Genomic DNA, 20,645 nt, shown 5'->3' with positions numbered 1-20,645 from the left:
ACCCTGTAGAAGGATAAAGCGGCTAGAGATAATGAGATGAGATGAGATGAGTTTCAAGCAATTTGGATTGAATGTGAATTTTCACCTCATATACCTACCCTAAGACGATGACAGTAGAGCTGGTGTTGGAGGCATCAAGAACAGTATTAGTCAAAAGTTTGGACACACCTTCTAATTCAGTGGCTTTTCTTTGTTTTTGTTTTTAATTAAAAGATACTTCATGTCTTAAATTAATAATGGATTGTCCATTTAATTCCATATATGTTCCATATGTTATTTCATAGTTTTGATGTCTTCAGTATTATCCAAATATTGAATGTAGTCAAATACAGAAAAACCTATGAGTAGGCGTGTCAAAACGTTTGACTGCTACTGAAGGTACATCCACCATTAAGAGACTCTCTAGATCACCATGGGCAGAAAGGCAGGCACGCAATAAAGAACGCTTACTCCAGGGCAAGAAAAAAAAAACCACAACAGACTGATAAAACCAAAATTGCACTGTTGTTTGGCTCTAATAATCAACATGAAGTATGAAGGGAAAAGGATGAGGCTTTTAATCCAAAGAACACCATCCCAACTGTGAAGCATGGGGGTGGCAGCATCATGTTGTGGGGGTGTTTTGCTGGAAAAGGGACTGGTGCACTTCAGAACATAAATGGCCTGTTAGTTGCCAGTCTCTTATGAGGCTGTCTGCATCTATCTTGAGCACAATTCACGTACCGTACCACTGGCTTACTACACCTGTCGCAATTTCACCAGACAACCAACCATTCACACACACATTCACACTTATGGGCAGTTTAGAGTAGGCAGTTAACTGTACCGCATGTCTTTGGACTGTGGGGGAAACCGGAGCGCCTGGAGGAAACCCACGCAGACACGGGGAGGACATGCAAACTCCACACAGAAAGGCCCCTGTCAGCCACTCGGCTCAAACCCAGAACCTTCTTGCTGTGAGGTGACAGTGCTAACCACTACACCACTGTGCCACCCAGTTAAATATTCTACTCGCACAAAATGAGAACTATTTAGCTCAGAATCATTTTTATCAGAAATTTTAAAGGTAGACTGCCTTTCAGCTTTTTTAAGTGTAGGTCATAAAAAGAATTTTCCCAGACATCCAAATATTTTTGTTTCGTGGACCAAAAGCTACTGAATTCAAATCACAGACTTCCAATTTTATTAGTTTTTTTTTAATAGAACAATTAATGAATTTGGGGCCACGTGGCTCTAAATTCTCCGCTATTTTTTCCTGCTTCCCCATGACCCAATTCAAGATACTATGTCATGCATGACATGGTGGGCTTTCCCTGTTCGCGCAAGGCATTGTGGGATACAAATTTGAAACAGGGGAGAAAATGGAGGATGTGAGTGTGCAAATGAAACGTGAAAGACCAATTACAGTAACGGAAAGCGACATTATGAAAAGACATTATGTTGTGAAGGAAAGGAAATACAGGACCAAACTAATAAATATCGGTGGTCAGCGAGCACCTCGGTGTGATTGCTGTTCGTTTAGCGACAGAACGATGTAACTGTCAGTGCACGGTCAAGGTAAACCTGTAGATGGCAGTAATGTAACACTGGATGCTAGCTGCCGTAAAACCCAAAAGAAGAAGAAGAAAAAGAAGGTAAACCTGCGCATACGGACGTCCTCTGTCTGCTTGACTGCGCGAAGCGAGCGATTTCATGCACATTATTTGTTCGGGAATCCCTCAAATTACATAACTTCCCAGCCACAGAATGGTCTGAGGTTTTTTTTTTTTTTTTAGATATTACAGAAATAAACATATCACAATGACCAAATTTCAGAGGGAACTAAATTTCACGGATTTTATGAAATCAAAAGGCCGTCTCGCTTTAAATAAAGGCATTTTCTCTCAAATACATATATAACAAATGTATTACTCTGTGGTTGGCATGAAGCTGGACTCTCTGGTGACGGTGGCAGAGAAGAGGACTATGGACAAACTACTGAACATCATGGACAATGCCAGTCACCCTCTGCACACCGTCATCAGCAACCAGAGGAGCCTGTTCAGTGACTGAATACTCCTTCGCAAGTGCAGGACTAACAGACTTAAAAACTCCTTTGTCCCTCACGCCATCAGACTGTACAACTCCTCTCAGGTGGGATCCCTCCCAAAGGGATCAATAAAGTTCTATCTAATCTAATCTAATCTATTAGTGTCCCTAAAGAATATATGAAATAAATTCAGTCATTTTGTTACATACTGTTTAAAAATTGTTTCCTGGAACTCCTTCATTTCCTTTGAGCGTATATTATTTCTGCCTGAAGGAGTTCTCCAGTGTCTGACAGTAATGTCAATCTCTGGTAGACACTACAAAAGGCCATAAATGGTGCCAGTTTCAGTTCACATCTAATCTGCTGGAGTATAGAAGCAACAAGTTGTATGATCGTTCAATTATTTACAGAGTCTTCAGTGAATTGCATTGTTGAAAAGAATGAAGAAAGTAAGTGATGCTCAAAGAAAGAGAGACAGATCAAAGAGCAAAGTCTGTAACCTTTTTAGTGCGGATTACTCAAGATACCTGTACAGATGTACTGAGATAAAACCACACATATTAAAGAAAATGTAATTCAGATCTTAATAAACGTTCCAGCTCTTCCATATGTGGGTATGGCAAGACCCTGAGGGATTTCAAAAAAAAGACCACTGGGAATCAGCATGCATGCATTTTCTGTTTGCAAACTTATTTTTATCAGACGACTTTTACTGACTTGGACAGACAAGGACTCCACTCCCATGAGCACTGGGCTCCACTCCCCTCAGCAGCGGAACCTTTAGATAATGATTAGGTTCAATAAAATGAGTTAAAGTTTCACTGTAGCAGGAAGTTCTCCAAAGTAGTGAGCTTCATTCTGTCAGTGCTTAGCCAGAAGGGGATCTATCTTGACAGGTATGTTTTGCTCTCTTACGCCAATGCACATTTTCTGTTTTATTTGACTTTGTCGATGCATTTTAGGTTAATGATATCCAGAGTGGTGTGATAAAAGTGGCATTATATACGTGTGTGTGAGGGAGACTCTTATGATGGGAACACGTGATGTGATCTTGGTTTGACTTTGTTGAGGCTTTCCTCAACGATTTTCGCTGGTCTTGATCTTGCATGAAGTATTTTCACTGAAATGTTACTGTTTCATATGTAGATCTATTTGCATCGTTATGGCTTGAACAAATTGAACTTTTTTTTAAATGTTTTCAGTTTCTAGCTGTGCGTCACTGTGAGACATACAGAGGTCACGGAGTGTGAGTGAATATGGCCTGAGAGACAGAAAGGCTTTTTAGGCCCGAGTAGGAAGAAAATATCAGATATGCTTCAAAAGTCATCTTTTGGCCACGGTTTAATACCTATTTTATGTTTTTATAGTCCTTATAACCTAAATGAAGACTGCACCTTTCCACGTTTGCTGTCAGTATGAAAGACGTTGAGGACAAAGATAATAGTTGTAGTTATCGCTGGTCTCTATGATTTCTCTCTGATGGAATTAGTAATAATGTAGTAGTTGTTATTGATCATTTCAACATTTATCATCATCTGTAATGTTGGGTCAAATCATTTATTTTCGGAGCGTTCAGATTCTTTCTTTTACACCCGTGCAAAGTAAAAATTTCAAGTGCAAAATCTCCGAAACTAAGAAGGATAAGTAAGGAAGGGAAGTGAGAGAATGAAAGAGTCTCAAAGTCACCTTCTCGTACTCTTGAGGCGTGTCCATGTAGTTCACTGACAAACTCGCAGCATTTATTACTGCTGGATTTCTACTGGTGCTCGCCAAAATTGAAATGACATTATTATTATTATTATTGTTGTTGTTGTGTTATTTAGTTTCTACATTAAGAAAACAAGCCCATTATCAGTCAAACACTAATAATTTTAAAGGAAATTTGAATCCAGTTTATTTACTATGTAATCTTTTACACCTGCAGGCAATCATTTAAAAGTGTTTACTGAAAATAAGATTAAGGTATTTGATTTAACGTATCAGATCGGGCTAACAAAGGCCTTTAAGGACCGCAGCATGATTCATTTTCAGTGAGTCAGCAGGTCATTGCTTGCTCCTTTGAATGACCTTGTGTGTGAGGTTGACTTTCGACAGAATGAGTGAAATGATAATTTCTTCAAAGTATCCAGACAATTTGCATGAAATGTTATATTCTTTGTTTCCATAATTTCAAAAAGTAGCCAAAGACTGATGAGTTAAATCGCAATGTTTAGTTCAATAAAGAACATAAAGGTATATATTTGATCATAGCACAGTAACCCTTGGCCATTTGTCATCTAAGTTAAACAGTAATTACGTTCTTTTTTTAAGTGATTCAGTTCTTTTGCTATACCCATAAAGTACTTTGTGGTGTCACTCTACTGTATATTTATGATTATTCTGTACTTGCAGTAGATCTATAGGTATCTATCATGTCATACCTTCCTGAATTAGTTTTTGCCTTTTTCCCCCCCTCCAGGAATTATTTCTCATTATGGCAAGCCTACAGCTGCTGCTGCTCCTGACTCTTCTTGTCTGCTCTGTAAGTGTGTAGCATGTGTTGAAGATATCTTCTCTAAGCAGACAGTAGCCTGGTTACTAACCACTTCAGACTTTCAACACCTTGCACTTGTGTAGTCTTGTTTCCTGTAAATCAGTAACTGTACTAAAGTCCACTCTCGGTTGTTATTTTTAATCACTAAAGATTAATAACACCTAACTGTCAACCAAAAAGCACATGAACATCACCCCATCAGCCTCTGTTTTAACGAGGCAGTGCCATGGAAATTTTAAAGGAATTTTAAATGTACAACACCAGTCATGTATAATACACACAAAACGGTTATTCCACGAAATCGAGTCATACGAGGCATGCACGGTAGCGCCAAGTTGGCTATAAGCCATGTATGACAAGATTGAGTGGAATAACTGTTTACTCTATCCACATTTACTGGATTTTCAGAAATGGAGCATTTTTATTTTTTGCAAATTCAATAAATAAGAACTTTATACAGGCGGTACGGTGGTGTAGTGGTTAGCACTGTCGCCTCACAGCAAGAAGGTCCGGGTTCGAGCCCCGTGGCCAGCGAGGGCCTTTCTGTGTGGAGTTTGCATGTTCTCCCCGTGTCCGCGTGGGTTTCCTCCGGGTGCTCCGGTTTCCCCCACAGTCCAAAGACATGCAGGTTAGGTTAACTGGTGACTCTAAATTGACCGTAGGTGTGAATGTGAGTGTGAATGGTTGTCTGTGTCTATGTGTCAGCCCTGTGATGACCTGGCGACTTGTCCAGGGTGTACCCCGCCTTTCGCCCGTAGTCAGCTGGGATAGGCTCCAGCTTGCCTGCGACCCTGTAGAACAGGATAAAGTGGCTACAGATAATGAGATGAGATGAGAGAAGAACTTTATACAAAATGTCCGACAAAATCATCTCCGCTTAGAATGTAAACAAACGGCGAAATGACAGGAGCGATTTGTGAAAAATGATGATAATAATAAGTCTTGAAAAATAAAAAGGTCCGTTCTTACTATCAAATACTTTTATTCCGTATTTTGTTGCTGTTTAAAAAATATTTTTTCGAGTTTTGTTTTCGAGTCGAGTTTTTATTTCGTCTTTGGTTGGTTCAGCAACACGCTCCGCCATTTTGTTTTTCTCTACTCACGGTATATGAGCTGATAGCCTAGTAGTAGAGTAGCCAATCAGAGCGTGCAGTTGCTCATATCCAGTGAATGTGGATAGAAAATGTATATAATGTTTTATTTATTTATTTTTTACACAGGCTTGTGGAGCTGGGCTAGATGATAAGAAAGGACAATTAGAAGATAAACTCTTGGAAGTGCAAGAAGCCACACCAGTGCCATATGCTATTTTTCAGGTAAGAAGCAAATATCAAGTGCCGATCTTATTGATGATATTAGAGTAGAGTGGGGGGAAAGCCCCCCCTTAAGGAAAATTCAGTTTTTCTCCAAGTTGAAATGAACCATGTGTTTAGTTTTAATCATAGTTTTTGGCAACAGTGACATGAACAATAATGCCACCTAAAGTTTGCCTAAAGTTAATACTTAAATTTTTTTTTTTTAACAAAAACATTGTGCCAAGGGGGCCTTTTACCCCCCCAGTGGGGTAAAAGGCCCCCTGAGGTGGGGCAATAGGCCCCCTCACTCAAAAAAAGCTGTTTGGATAGCAAAAGTGTTTACTTAAGCCTATAATGTGAAAGAAACAAGAAAATATCCCTGAATTAATGAATAGATGCATTATTTTATTATATTTCACATTTTAATTTCAATTTTTTTATTTCAATTATTTTTAATATTAAGTTCAAATTACTTGCTTTACTCAACCAGGTAAGCGAGATGTTATTAAAAACTATGTATCTGCTATTCAGAAATGTATGAAATACAGTAATTATGATAAAAGGAAACGATGCCCCCTGGGGGCCATTCACCCCGCCATTAAGGGGGCGTTTTACCCCACAGACTACACTTTTACAAAAAAGGGTCTTACTTTCAAAATGTGATTCAACTTTTTATACCTAATGTATTTTTTTTAACTTACTGACTTGTCTACTCATACCACATACACAGCTGTGATATCTGACGAAATCGCAGCTATCTAAATACAGTTTTACTGATATCTGAAAATTATATCACTTACTATGAAATTTGATTTCTCTCTGCTGCGTTGCTGATATGCGATCCACAGTGGATATTTGTATATCCCGTTGTCAAGCCAGTCCATAGCAACAATAGAAATGTAACTTTGCACCATCTGGTGGTTATTTTGGGTAAAACAGGCCGGGGGCGTATTACCCCACGGGGGCGTACTACCCCACTCTACTCTACCTCTTTAATTTTAGTCACGTTTTTTTTTCTTTCTGTTTAATGTTTTTATTCACTTGACAATATATAATATTTTGGTTATCTGTGATTTCCATAATCATTTCAGCTTTCACATGAAACCCAAAAGTACTAACAATAAGTGAAATCTAATAGAATGGAGCTAAACTAATGCATTCATATTAACTGAGCCGTACTCGCTTTCACACAGCGTCAGCCGTTCATTAGTGATGTATTCCTTTAATGTGCTAACTCTTTTCATGTGCAGTTTATATCCACAGCAGAGGGCGTGTCATCTTATCTGGTGAGCGGTGAGACAGAGGGGAAGATCAACATATCTACTGATGGCTGGCTGTACCTTTCAGAAGCACTGGAATGGAGCCCAGGAAAAAAACATACTCTAAGTGTAAGACAAATATTATCCTTTTAAAAATAGCTGGACAAATAGAATGAGGATTTATTTTTCGAAACATCATTTTTATTGAAGAGAATTTTGACTCATTTAATAATAGGCTAAATATACTTTCCTCTTGGTTAATGTTTTTAGTACACTGTAACATAGAACAGAGTTTCTTAACCTACTGAGCTATCTGATGTCAAGGTTTCCTCTCCTGATCACGCTCATTGACATATCACTAAGGCTTTCATGAGGTGGGTTTGGTCTTTTCATTCATTACCTCTGCCAAGGAGGTTATGTTTTCGGTAGCGTTGGTTTGTTTGTTTGTTGGTTTGTCACATTACGGAAAAAGTTATCAACGGATTGCTCTGAAATTTTTTCCAGAGGTGTGACTGGGCACAAGTAACAATCCATTAAATTTTGGCGGTGATCCGGATCACCTTCTGGATCCCGGATTTTTTTAAAGGATTCTTGGCGGAGGTCTGCGCTCTCTGAGTGCTTTTCTAGTTCATTCATTCATTCATTCATTCATCTTCAGCAACTGATTTATTATGGTCAGGGTTGTAGTGGATCTAGTGTCTATCCTGGGCATGAGGCGGAAATACACCCTGGATGAGACATCAACGCAGGGCATCACAAACACACACAGATTTAATTAAATTCGGTTTTATTTGTGTAGTATGATACTGCTCACTTAGGCATTGTGTAACAGCACTAAATGTGAAAGGATCTTCAGTATGAGCATCATAGTCGTTATAATTACAGCAGCAGTACAAGTCTATTGTATACAAGTGAGATTATCTATTGAAGAAATGGTGATAATGCACATTCACACACTTAGGGGCAATTTACCATAGCCAAGCCATGTATCGGCATGTTTTTTGGGAGGTAGGAGGCAACTGGAAGGAAGCCACAAGGATACGGGTTGAAAGTCCATGAATTCCACACAGATAGAAACCTGAGGTCAGCTTTGAGGCAGAAACACTATTCGCTGTCTCACTGTGCTGCCTTTAGGTGTGTTAGGATTCCCAAAACTATAATTGTGAAACCCACAGTATTATTAACATTTACAAATGCATTTTATTGTAGATTGGGGCACTTTCAGCTGATGGTGAAACCGTCGATGGACCTTGCACAGTTGTTCTCCATGTTGTGGATGTCAACAACAATCCTCCTATCTTTGATCAGGTCCAGTATAGTGGAACTATCAGAGAGCATTCACCTGCAGGTGAGACGTACCTACTGAAATGAAAACAAGCCAAAGGACCTATTGCTGAGCCTTGAGGGACTTAAAATGTATTGTAATTTCATCTTCCTGTTTGAATGTAGGAAGTTCAATTGTCCGTGTGTTTGCCACGGATGCCGATGATCCGGACACACCCAATTCACAACTGAGCTACAGTATTGAGAGCCAAATCCCCAACCCTACTGGTGTAGCTTTCTTTACCATTGACCCAAACACTGGCGAAATTTCCACCACAGAAGAGGGTAAGACAACCATCCAAACCGCTTTGGTAAAAGCTGTTTGTGTTTGTGGGATTGTGTAACTATTTGTGTGTTCTAGGAGCTGCATCACTAAGAGCTAGACCTGGAGTGAGGTACAGTCGTGGAGAAGCTCGGGGGAGTGTTGACGTTCTGAAGAAGAAGTTTGATGAATTCTGCCTTCCAAAGAACGAGATACCAGTCGAGAACAACCCCTTCTTCACTTGTGTCCAACGTGTTGGTGCGACCATGGCGCGCGCACACACATGCGCACACACAAACAAGTTTGCCAGGTTACTTCTACTGTAGCAAGATCCTTTAGTTCCTCCGCTTCATAATTTCACAGAGGACAGTTTGCAGTCTGCTTTGCTTTGAATGTCACCATTAATGGTGAAATGTATCCAGATTGCTATCATTTTGTGTTATCTTTTCATTAGTGTGACAGTGTACACTAGGCTTATGTCGCGTAGTAACAGTTGGTATTGGGCATTGGTATCAGAGCATTTTTTATGAGTAGGAGGAAATGAGCATGGTGTTAGACCGATACCCAATACAAGTATTGATATTGATGCATTCCTAGTTGTGGCTTTGCTGTCAAGACAACTGACTCGTATTGAGGTTTTACTGCACTCTTGGTTACTGTCTAGACTGTGCTACAAATTACAGAATCATACATTTACGTATACTACAGTACAGAATGCTTGGCTAATCACAAAAAGGAAAATTTTTCAGACATCCAGGGCACGTGTGTGTATATCTCAGAAATTTGTAGCACACATATAGAGTAAACTATCTCAGCTTTTATATTAATAGCATACAAAACATTGTTCATTGCATATAGTCTGTACAGTGGTGCTTGAAAGTTTGTGAACCCTTTAGAATTTTCTATATTTCTGCATAAATATGACCTAAAACATCATCGGATTTTCACACAAGTCCTAAAAGTAGATAAAGAGAACCCAGTTAAACAAATGAGACAAAAATATTATACTTGGTCATTTATTTATTGAGGAAAATGATCCAATATTACATATCTGAGAGTGGCAAAAGTATGTGAACCTCTAGGATGAGCAGTTAATTTGAAGGTGAAATTCAAGTCAGGTGTTTTCAATCAATGGGATGACAATCAGGTGTGAGTGGGCACCCTGTTTTATTTAAAGAACAAAGATCTATCAAAGTCTGATCTTCACAACACATGTTTGTGGAAGCGTATCATGGCACGAACAAAGGAGATTTCTGAGGACCTCAGAAAAAGTGTTGCTGATGCTCATCAGGCTGGAAAAGGTTACAAAACCATCTCTAAAGAGTTTGGACTCCACCAATCCACAGACAGACAGACTGTGTACAAATGGAGGAAACTCAAGACCATTGTTACCCTCCCCAGGAGTGGGCGACCAACAAAGATCACTGCAAGAGCAAGGCGTGTAATAGTCGGCGAGGTCACGAAGGACCCCAGGATAACTTCTAAGCAACTGAAGACCTCTCTCACATTGGCTAATGTTAATGTTCATGAGTCCACCATCAGGAAAACACTGAACAACAATGGTGTGCATGAAAGGGCTGCAAGGAGAAAGCCACTGCTCTCCAAAAAGAACATTGCTGCTTGTCTACTGTCTGCTAAAGATCACGTGGACAAGCCAGAAGGCTATTGGACAAATGTTTTGTGGACGGATGAGACCAAAATAGAACTTTTTGGTTTAAATGAGAAGCGTTATGTTTGGAGAAAGGAAAACACTGCATTCCAGCATAAGAACCTTATCCCATCTGTGAAACATGGTGCTGGTAGTATCATGGTTTGGGCCTGTTTTGCTACATCTGGGCCAGGACGGCTTGCCATCATTGATGGAACAATGAATTCTGAATTATACCAGCGAATTCGAAAGGAAAATGTCAGGACATCTGTCCATGAACTGAATCTCAAGAGAAGGTGGGTCATGCAGCAAGACAACGACCCTAAGCACACAAGTCGTTCTACCAAAGAATGGTTAAAGAAGAATAAAGTTAATGTTTTGGAATGGCCAAGTCAAAGTCCTGACCTTAATCCAATCGAAATGTTGTGGAAGGACCTGAAGTGAGTAGTTCATGTGAGGAAACCCACCAACATCCCAGAGTTGAAGCTGTTCTGTCTGGAGGAATGAGCTAAAATTCCTCCAAGCCGGTGTGCAGGACTGATCAACAGTTACCGGAAACGTTTAGTTGCAGTTATTGCTGCACAAGGGGGTCACACCAGATACTGAAAGCAAAGGTTCACATACTTTTGCCACTCACAGATATGTAATATTGGATCATTTTCTTCAATAAATAAATGACCAAGTATAATATTTTTGTCTCATTTGTTTAACTGGGTTCTCTTTCTCTATTTTTAGGACTTGTGTGAAAATCCGATGATGTTTTAGATCATATTTATGCAGAAATATAGAAAATTCTAAAAGGTTCACAAACTTTCAAGCACCACTGTAAATACACAATTAACTATCAATTAACTATGATAATTCACTAATTATCATATTTTTGTATGTGTGTGTGCAGAGAGCAGGCAACTGAATGTCATGCAGGATCCAGACTACACTCTAATTGTGCGAGTGGAGGATTTAGGTGGTGGGGCTCCAACTGCGCTGAGCAGCATCACAAGGGTCAATATTGCTGTGACTCAAAATCTGTGGATTAGCCCTGGCCTATTGCCCATCATGGAGAATTTAAAAACGGACTACCCCATGTTACTTACCACGGTCAGTTTAGGTTTAAGAGGGAAAAAATACATCATAAAACGAAATGCAACTCTAATATATTGGATTTACTTACTGGTTTATAGTATTTATGTGTATATTCTAAATGTGATCATGTTTTTAATCATTGTGTGTGTGTGTGTGTGTGTGTGTGTGTGTGTGTGTTTGTTTTAGGTACGTGCCAATGACCCCAATGCACTGTACAGACTGGTGCAGAAGGAGAGAGAGGTTCCCTTTCCTTTCACTATCGATGAAGATGGAAATATCTTCGTCACTGAGCCGCTGGACAGAGAGACCAAGGATGGGGTAAATCTGTACACACACACATTTATATATATATATATATATATATATATATATATATATATATATATATATATATATATACACACACACACACACACACACAGTGGGGCAAAAAAGTATTTAGTCAGTCACCAATTGTGCAAGTTCTCCCACTTAAAAAGATGAGAGAGGCCTGTAATTTTCATCATTGGTACACTTCAACTATGAGAGACAGAATGAGAAAAAAAAATCCAGACAATCACATTGTCTGTCTGATTTTTAAAGAATTTATTTGCAAATTATGGTGGAAAATAAGTATTTGGTCAATAACAAAAGTTCATCTCAATACTTTGTTATATACCCTTTGTTGGCAATGACAGAGGTCAAACGTTTTCTGTAAGTCTTCACAAGGTTTTCACACACTGTTGCTGGTATTTTGGCCCATTCCTCCATGCAGATCTCCTCTAGAGCAGTGATGTTTTGGGGCTGTCACTGGGCAACACGGACTTTCAACTCCCTCCAAAGATTTTCTATGGGGTTGAGATCTGGAGACTGGCTAGGCCACTCCAGGACCTTTAAATGCTTCTTACGAAGCCACTCCTTCGTTGCCCGGGCGGTGTGTTTGGGATCATTGTCATGCTGAAAGACCCAGCCATGTTTCATCTTCAATGCCCTTGCTGATGGAAGGTGGTTTTCACTCAAAATCTCACGATACACGGCCCATTCATTCTTTCCTTTACACGGATCAGTCGTCCTGGTCCCTTTGCAGAAAAACAGCCCCAAAGCATGATGTTTCCACCCCGTGCTTCACAGTAGGTATGGTGTTCTTTGGATGCAACTCAGCATTCTTTCTCCTCCAAACACGACAAGTTGAGTTTTTACCAAAAAGTTCAATTTTGGTTTCATCTGACCATATGACATTCTCCCAATCCTCTTCTGGATCATCCAAATGCTCTCTAGCAAACTTCAGACGGGCCTGGACATGTACTGGCTTAAGCAGGGGGACACGTCTGGCACTGCAGGATTTGAGTCCCTGGCGGCGTAGTGTGTTACTGATGGTAGCCTTTGTTACTTTGGTCCCAGCTCTCTGCAGGTCATTCACTAGGTCCCCCCGTGTGGTTCTGGGATTTTTGCTCACCGTTCTTGTGATCATTTTGACCCCACGGGGTGAGATCTTGCGTGGAGCCCCAGATCGAGGGAGATTATCAGTGGTCTTGTATGTCTTCCATTTTCTAATAATTGCTCCCACAGTTGATTTCTTCACACCAAGCTGCTTACCTATTGCAGATTCAGTCTTCCCAGCCTGATGCAGGTCTACAATTTTGTTTCTGGTGTCCTTTGACAGCTCTTTGGTCTTGGCCATAGTGGAGTTTGGAGTGTGACTGTTTGAGGTTGTGGACAGGTGTCTTTTATACTGATAATGAGTTCAAACAGGTGCCATTAATACAGGTAACGAGTGGAGGACAGAGGAGCCTCTTAAAGAAGTTGTTACAGGTCTGTGAGAGCCAGAAATCTTGCTTGTTTGTAGGTGACCAAATACTTATTTTACCGAGGAATTTACCAATTAATTAATTAAAAATCCTACAATGTGATTTCCTGGATTCTTTCCCCCCATTCTGTCTCTCATAGTTGAAGTGTACCTATGATGAAAATTACAGGCCTCACTCATCTTTTTAAGTGGGAGAACTTGCACAATTGGTGGCTGACTAAATACTTTTTTGCCCCACTTTGTGTGTGTATATATATTAGTGCTGTCAAAAATGTCGCGTTATTAACGCGTTAACTTGACTCAATTTTAACGGCGATAATTTTTTTATCGCGAGATTAACGCTCTGTGACATGATGCCACGCCCCACACAGCCAGAGTCCTCTGCCCTCCCCCGAAGAGCCACGGTGCTCGGCTTAGGTTTCGTTTTCCCATCGGCGGCTCCAGCCCCACTTTGCAGTGGCTGTGACAAGACGTGTTATGCTCTGCAGTAAAAAAAAAAAAACATTGGTACAACCAGTGTTCGAACTATGCCGATATTTTCGGGGGGTCCCTTTTTTCCCTTGGGGGGGGTGCTTGCGCTTGTCTCAGAGCGCGGCTCTCCATCGCGCACTCACTTCGGATATGCAAATGCTTCCCGTTACACACGATTGCTATGTCAATAAACATCATTTTGCCAATATTTTAGAGACCCCCCAACATTTCCCAAATCATGTTTTCAAGGGATCTCATGTCTGTTTCAGGGGATCTCAGATCCCCCGAGTACCCCCGTAGTTCGAACGGTGAGCAAGCCCATTCACTTTTTTATGCTGATAAGAGAATTACAATGGTTTTTCATGTGACAAAAATGTGCGATTAAATTGCGATTAATCGCGAGTTAACTATGACAGTCGCGACATTAATCGCGATTAAATATTTTAATCGCTTGACAGCACTAATATATATAAAACCAGTCAAATGTTTGGACACCTGCTCATTCATAGGTTTTGCTGTATTTTGACTATTTTCTACATTGTAGAACAATACTGAAAACATCAAAATTATGAAATAACATGTATGGAATTATGTGGCAAACAAAAAGTGTTTAAAAAAAGAAGATATGTTTCATATTTTAAATTCTTCAAAATACCCACCATTTCCCTTGATGATGCTTTGAACACAATTGGCATTATCTTAACCAGCTTCATGAGGTAGTCACCTGGAATGCTTTTCAATTAACAGGTGCCTCGTCTAAAGTTAATTAGTGCAATTTCTTGCTTTCTTAAAACTAGACGGCCTTTCAATTTCATAAAATCGGTGAAATTTAGTTCCCTCTGAAATTTGGTCTTTGTGATATATATTTCTGTAATATCTTTAAAAAAACCCAGGCCATTCTGTGGCTGGGAAGTTATTTAATTTGAGTGGATTCCTGGGCAAATAATGTGCATAAAATCGCTTGCTTCCTGTAGTCAAGCAGACAGACGAAATCCGTGTGCGCATCTACAGGTTTACCTTGACCGTGCACTGACAGTTCCATCATTCTGTCGCTAAACGAACAGCTGATCACACTGAGGTGCTCACTGACCGCCGATACTTATTAATTTGGTCCTGAGTTTCCTTTCCTTCACAACATAACGTCTTTTCTTCTCGCTTTCTCTTACTGTAGTCAGTCTTTCACGTTTCATTCGCACACTCGCGTCCTCCATTTTTCTCTTCTGTTTCAAATTTGTATCCCACAATGCCTTGTGCGAACGGGGAAAGCCCACCACGTCATGCATGACATACCGTAGTATCTTGTATTGCATCATGGTGAAGCAGGAAAAAATAGCGGAGAATTTAGGGCCATGTGGCCTTAAATTCATTAATCGTTCTATTTTTAAAGAAACCTAATAAAATTGGAAGTCTGTGATTCGAATTCAGTAGCTTTCGGTCCACTAAACAAAAATAATTGGGTGTCAGGGAAAATTCTTTTTATGACCTACACTTGAAAAATCTGAAAAGCAGTCTACGTTTAAGCGTAACATATCCGTCTACCGGCGCAGCTTTGAGCCTGATGCTCATTTGTCCTCGTTTTGAAATCATCTCTATTTTATACTTCCTCTAATGATACATAATAAATAGGCCTGAACAAAAAATAAATGAGTAATGATATTAATACATACACTTAGTCTAATTATACATTTTTAAAAAGTTTTGATCTAACAAATCTTTCTAATGTAGCAAAAATACCTTAAAGAGAAAGTTCATTTTATTCTGAATGGATAAAAGATGATCAATTCATCACAAAAAGCAGAAAGGATAACTTGCTGTACGTTGTGTCGTTGTGATGTGGATGTAAGCAGTAAAGGGAAAGGTTCAATCGACCATCATGCTAGCACAGACGAGCACAAAGGCAACAGTCAGAGCGCAGGCATCTCTTCACTTTCATCATTTTTCCATGAAGTTTCGTCACCTAAAGATGACAAAATCTCCGCTGCGGCGCTTTGTAAAGTTTATTATGCAGTCAAACATCACCAGTCATACAGGAGTGTTGACTTTGGAGTACATATTGACCAAGAGCTACACTGACTCATTCATAGCAAAAGGGGTGACAGGAAAGACCAAAAGTATCAAAAATGTGCATCAGAGTCTCATGATGTGTTATGGGTTTGGGATTATTTTTCCGTTTTTGTCTTGGCTTCACTGAATTTTGCAGTGTGTCCTTCTTTTTGGTTTAATGGAAATGGCCATACTATGACTAACATACGGGTGGCATCAAACATGGTGGTTTCAAGATGGCGGAGTGGCGAAATACAATCACACGTATTCAATTGTAATCTCAGCAACTTCCATTAAAAAAAAATCTACCGAACATCTTTAAACATGATCAGTAGGTATTTATTATAAAGATTAAATGTTCTTCGAACTTGTGTGAAATGACTTTAGATTTGTGCTAAAAGACTTTTGTGCTAAATGACAGTAAACTGGTCATATAGTATACACTTTTCAGAAATTAAGACTACTATCTCTTGCAATATTTGCAATAATTTCACTCTGAAATGTGACTTGTCAGTACAGAGTTGCTGGTGTAAAAGCTCTATCATGTCGCTATGTGTTTGTGTGTGCATTAGTACACCCTGGTAGTCTTGGCTGTGGATGAGCAAGGCGTCGAGCTCGAATCTCCTATGGAGATCCATGTTGAGGTGGGAGATGTGAATGATAACCCTCCTGAGTGTACCGAAGCTGAAATGGTGTTGGAGGTGCAGGAGAATGAGAAAATTGGTAAGATACATACTCATAAAACTATAGAAACTACAATAAATATTGACAGCATTGTTCCTTTCCAAGAAAAATTACTCTATCATTCTTATTTTTTGAATTTTCTCTTAATCAGTGTTTGTGTTGTCGGCTCCTTAGGTAGCCGTGTCGGAGATCTAAAGGTTCATGATGCCGACGAGCAACGGAACTCACTGCTGGTGTACTCGATTTTGAGCCAGAGTCCCACCAATCCATCTGACGGAATGTTCTTCATTGACGAAACACGTGGAACGATCCAAGTGGCCAACCATAACTTCCGTAGGAAGGATGTGCCGAAATATCATCTTAAGGTTTCAGTTACAGATGGAGGTGAGGTAATATTACTTCTCCAGTGGTGGCCTATAGATTATTTATAGAAAAATGCCATAGATCCACATTTACCAGTGTTGTAGTTGAGTCACTAAACCTTGAGTCCGAGTCCAGTCTCGAGTCCCCAGTGTTCAAGTCCGAGTGAAGTCCAATAGTCATTAAAGAAAATTTCGAGTCGAGCCCGAGAACAAGACTCCAACCGCACCATTTGACGATGGCTGTTGCTGCCTTTATGTGAAAGCGTCTCTGCTACTGTGCTGGACTAACGTTACTGCTCGACTGCCCCATTTTAGTTCATAGGCTACAGATAAAAAATTTGTTCATTGCTCAGCAAGCCCCGCCCACTATCAACAGGGCAAATAACATGACAGAGGGTTAACACTAGCTAGTTCATCGCTCAACAAGCAAGTCCCGCTATCAACAGAGCAATGAACATAGCGTATCACTTACTTCTCTTGATGTGGTCTTACCAAATGACGATTGAAGTTCAAGGTTGTCCCCGTCGTCTCCTCGATAGTTCTTCTACATACGGAACACATAGCAGTGCATTTTTTCCCACTGCACGAGAAGTCTGTATAAGCAAAGCGGACAATCCTAGAGGCTTCTCTCCAGGCATTTTAACGCCATTAACGTTAGTTTGTTCCTGAACATGATGTATGAACAGGTGAATGTGCATTCTTTTGCACAAAATTAGTATAAAAATTAATGTAGATATAAATATCTTATGCCAAATTATGCCATTTTACAAAATATAAAGAAAAAATCCAAGTCCACGTCTCCAATTTACGAGTCCTAATGCAGTTAATGCACGAGTCCGAGTCATCAGTGCTCAAGTCAAGTCATGAGTCCTTAACATTAGGGTACGAGTCGGACTCGAGTACTACAAGCCTGACAGTTACATCAAGTATTATATCTATAGTTGCGGAATGAAGCTTCTGAAGGCATGAGTAAATCTCCAACATAAACAAATGACATGAAACCCGAGTGACAAGGGCTCAGTCTTCAACAAGTTTTCAGTTATCTCTCTGTCAAAAGGTCAAATGTATAGCTAACTATGCGGTCTGTGTTAAAGTTGTAGCTGATTACAGAAGTAAAGAATATTTTATTAATTGTGTCACTTGTAAGTGTAAAGTGTTAAATGTAGAGATGGCACAATATCAATTTTCTGATGCTGAAACCTTGAGTATCAGCCGATACCGATACCATCCAATACTCATCTCATCTCATCATCTCTAGCCACGTTATCCTTCTACAGGGTCGCAGGCAAGCTGGAGCCTATCCCAGCTGACTACGGGCGAAAGGCGGGGTACACCCTGGACAAGTCGCCAGGTCCCATCCAATACTCATCTCATCTCATTATCTCTAGCCGCGTTATCCTTCTACAGGGTCGCAGGCAAGCTGGAGCCTATCCCAGCTGACTACGGGCGAAAGGCGGGGTACACCCTGGACAAGTCGCCAGGTCCCATCCAATAATGTTTTCTTTAAAAGCTACTAAGTTTATAATGTTCTCTTTTTTAACTGAAGCACTGCACACACAAAATCTCTTATCGTAAATATTGCAAAGATAATAAAGTATAAATATAAAACAATTAATCCTAACAAAAAAGTCAGGTCTCTTTATTTAACAGTTATTTCACGAAATCAAGTCATACATGATCTGATAGTCGATGAGGCATGTAGCGCCGAGTCGGCTATAAACCGTGTACGATGAGATTGAGTGGAATAACTGTTTTATTCTATCCACATTCACTGGACTTTGAGAAACATAGCATTTTTATTTTGCAAATTCGATAAATAAAAACTTTATACAAAACTTCCGACAAAATAATTTCCATTTGACAAACAGGCGAAATGACAGGAGCAAGTTGTGAAAAATGTGATGATAATTCTTGAACAATAAAAAAGATATGTTCTTACTATCAAATACTTTTATTCCATATTTTGTTGCTTTTCTTTGTATTTTTGGGGTTTTTATTTTCAAGTAGAGTTTTTATTTCATCCTCGGTTGGTTCAGCAACACGCTCTGCCATTTTGTTTTTCTCTACTCATGGTATATGAGCTGATATCCTAATAGTAGAGTAGCCAATCAGAGCACGCCATTGCCCATATCCAATGAATGTGGATAGAATGAATGTAAATATTTTCAGTTCCAAAAATAAATATTGTTTCCAAATCCATTTACAACCTTCACCGTTTGTTACAAGATCTGATATCTGGTATGTTTTCTCCAATATCTGATCCATCATTATTTTGCTGTTATTGGCTCAATACTGATATGGGGTATTGGATTTAAAAAAAAAAAAAGTCAGTTTTTACTAACTACTTTTGTTTCTATCTAGCTCACAGCACAGTGTGTAATGTTGTCATCAACATCATTGACCTCAATAACGAGATCCCCATCTTTGAGAAGAATGATGTAAGCAGCATTACATTCTTGATTGTTTTTTATTTTAGTTGATGTATTGTGTCTGCTCTTATTGGCTGTGCTTGTTCACCCTGGTGCAGTATGGGAGATACAGTGTTCCAGAATTAGCTGAAATCGGGGACACTCTGCTAACTATCAAGGCTACGGATGCTGATGACCCAGGGACAGGCAGCTCGAAGGTGGACTACCACATCACTGCAGGTGATCCGGACAACGTATTCGCCATCGAAGTTGATGATGCCACTGGAGAGGGCAGAATCTACATAGCACGGGTAGGAAGATGGATCACATAAACTCAAGGATGTGGATGATGACTATCCTTACCAGTCTCTGCTTGAATTATTTGTCCTGGGTTTTTTTTGTTCTCCATATACCTTTTGACTTCTCTTTGTCAATTTCATTTACATCTCTCTCCATGTTTATTTTGTAGCCGTTGGATTATGAGACTCAGTCCACCTATAATCTTCAGATTGATGCTCGTAATCCTGAGCCACTAATCGAGGGGGTGAACTACGACGATCGTTCCACCGCGGTCGTTGCCATTGAGCTGGTCGATGTCGATGAGCCTCCAGTGTTCACCCTAGATATTATGAATGTCAACATTCCAGAAAACGTCACTGTAGGAACCACCATCTTGACAGCCGATGCTAAAGACCCAGAGGGACACAAAATCATGTAATAACCCCATTCAATTAAATTTTTGTGCATCATAAATTTTTTTGGCTAGCTCAGGTGCTCAACATTCAACATTAGTGCACATATACTGTAACTAGAGAATAATATTAAGTATGAATATAATTAAGTACAAACAAATTAAGCGCTCTCGACTGAGCACTATAGACCTGGTCATTAGAATACAGGTTAATGCAGCAGTGGTGTAAAGAGAATCATGTTTTACAGTTTTATAACAAGTCTATGTTATGACATAATGACTATCCATTGACTGCATGGTCTCGGTTGGTATAAATGAGCACGCAGGGCTAAGGCTTCTCTCACTTTCAAGGAAGAAAATAAGACTCACCTTTTGGGATACGCTTTGTATCATCTTACTTGCAGTTAAAAAGTTGCTTAAAGTGGATTTATGGAATTGAGAACAATACCATGACCACCAATGGTCATAAGAAACATACACATTTTACACATTCAGAAGGTGCACATCATGGAATCCAACATAAGCATAAAGGTGGATTATTTATGCTGTGTCCGAAATCACTCACTCATTCACTACTCCCTATCTAGGGAATTCGATATAGAGGACTATATAGTGAGCTCATTGGTAAAATGAAAAAACACTTCCGGACACTATTCCGCCGTGCCATTATTTACGTCATTGCTGTCACACAGTTAAAACGTGCCAGATCAGTCAGCTGGTGGGTTTTCAAAATAATAAATACATGCATGTATTTTTTGTGATAAATCC

The 20,645-nt window shown here is 39.7% G+C and overlaps 1 protein-coding gene across 1 annotated transcript in view; it reads left to right on the top strand.

Annotated features, from left to right (window-relative positions):
* cdh17 (cadherin 17, LI cadherin (liver-intestine)) overlaps positions 1-20,645 on the top strand; it is a 33,386-nt gene that overhangs the window by 2,589 nt on the left and 10,152 nt on the right. The window contains exons 2-14 of the mRNA XM_060900917.1: positions 4,488-4,550; positions 5,783-5,878; positions 7,108-7,245; positions 8,326-8,464; positions 8,566-8,724; positions 8,801-8,959; positions 11,248-11,447; positions 11,619-11,750; positions 16,305-16,455; positions 16,591-16,800; positions 19,140-19,216; positions 19,306-19,497; positions 19,656-19,900. Coding sequence (XP_060756900.1) covers positions 4,488-4,550; positions 5,783-5,878; positions 7,108-7,245; positions 8,326-8,464; positions 8,566-8,724; positions 8,801-8,959; positions 11,248-11,447; positions 11,619-11,750; positions 16,305-16,455; positions 16,591-16,800; positions 19,140-19,216; positions 19,306-19,497; positions 19,656-19,900 — 1,961 coding nt within the window. The remainder of the gene's footprint in view (positions 1-4,487; positions 4,551-5,782; positions 5,879-7,107; positions 7,246-8,325; positions 8,465-8,565; positions 8,725-8,800; positions 8,960-11,247; positions 11,448-11,618; positions 11,751-16,304; positions 16,456-16,590; positions 16,801-19,139; positions 19,217-19,305; positions 19,498-19,655; positions 19,901-20,645) is intronic.

Source organism: Neoarius graeffei, chromosome 19, assembly GCF_027579695.1.
Source record: "Neoarius graeffei isolate fNeoGra1 chromosome 19, fNeoGra1.pri, whole genome shotgun sequence".
Taxonomy (NCBI): Eukaryota; Metazoa; Chordata; class Actinopteri; order Siluriformes; family Ariidae; genus Neoarius; species Neoarius graeffei.
Note: the sequence above shows the minus strand (reverse complement) of the source record. Positions and strands in the feature narration are given on the sequence as shown.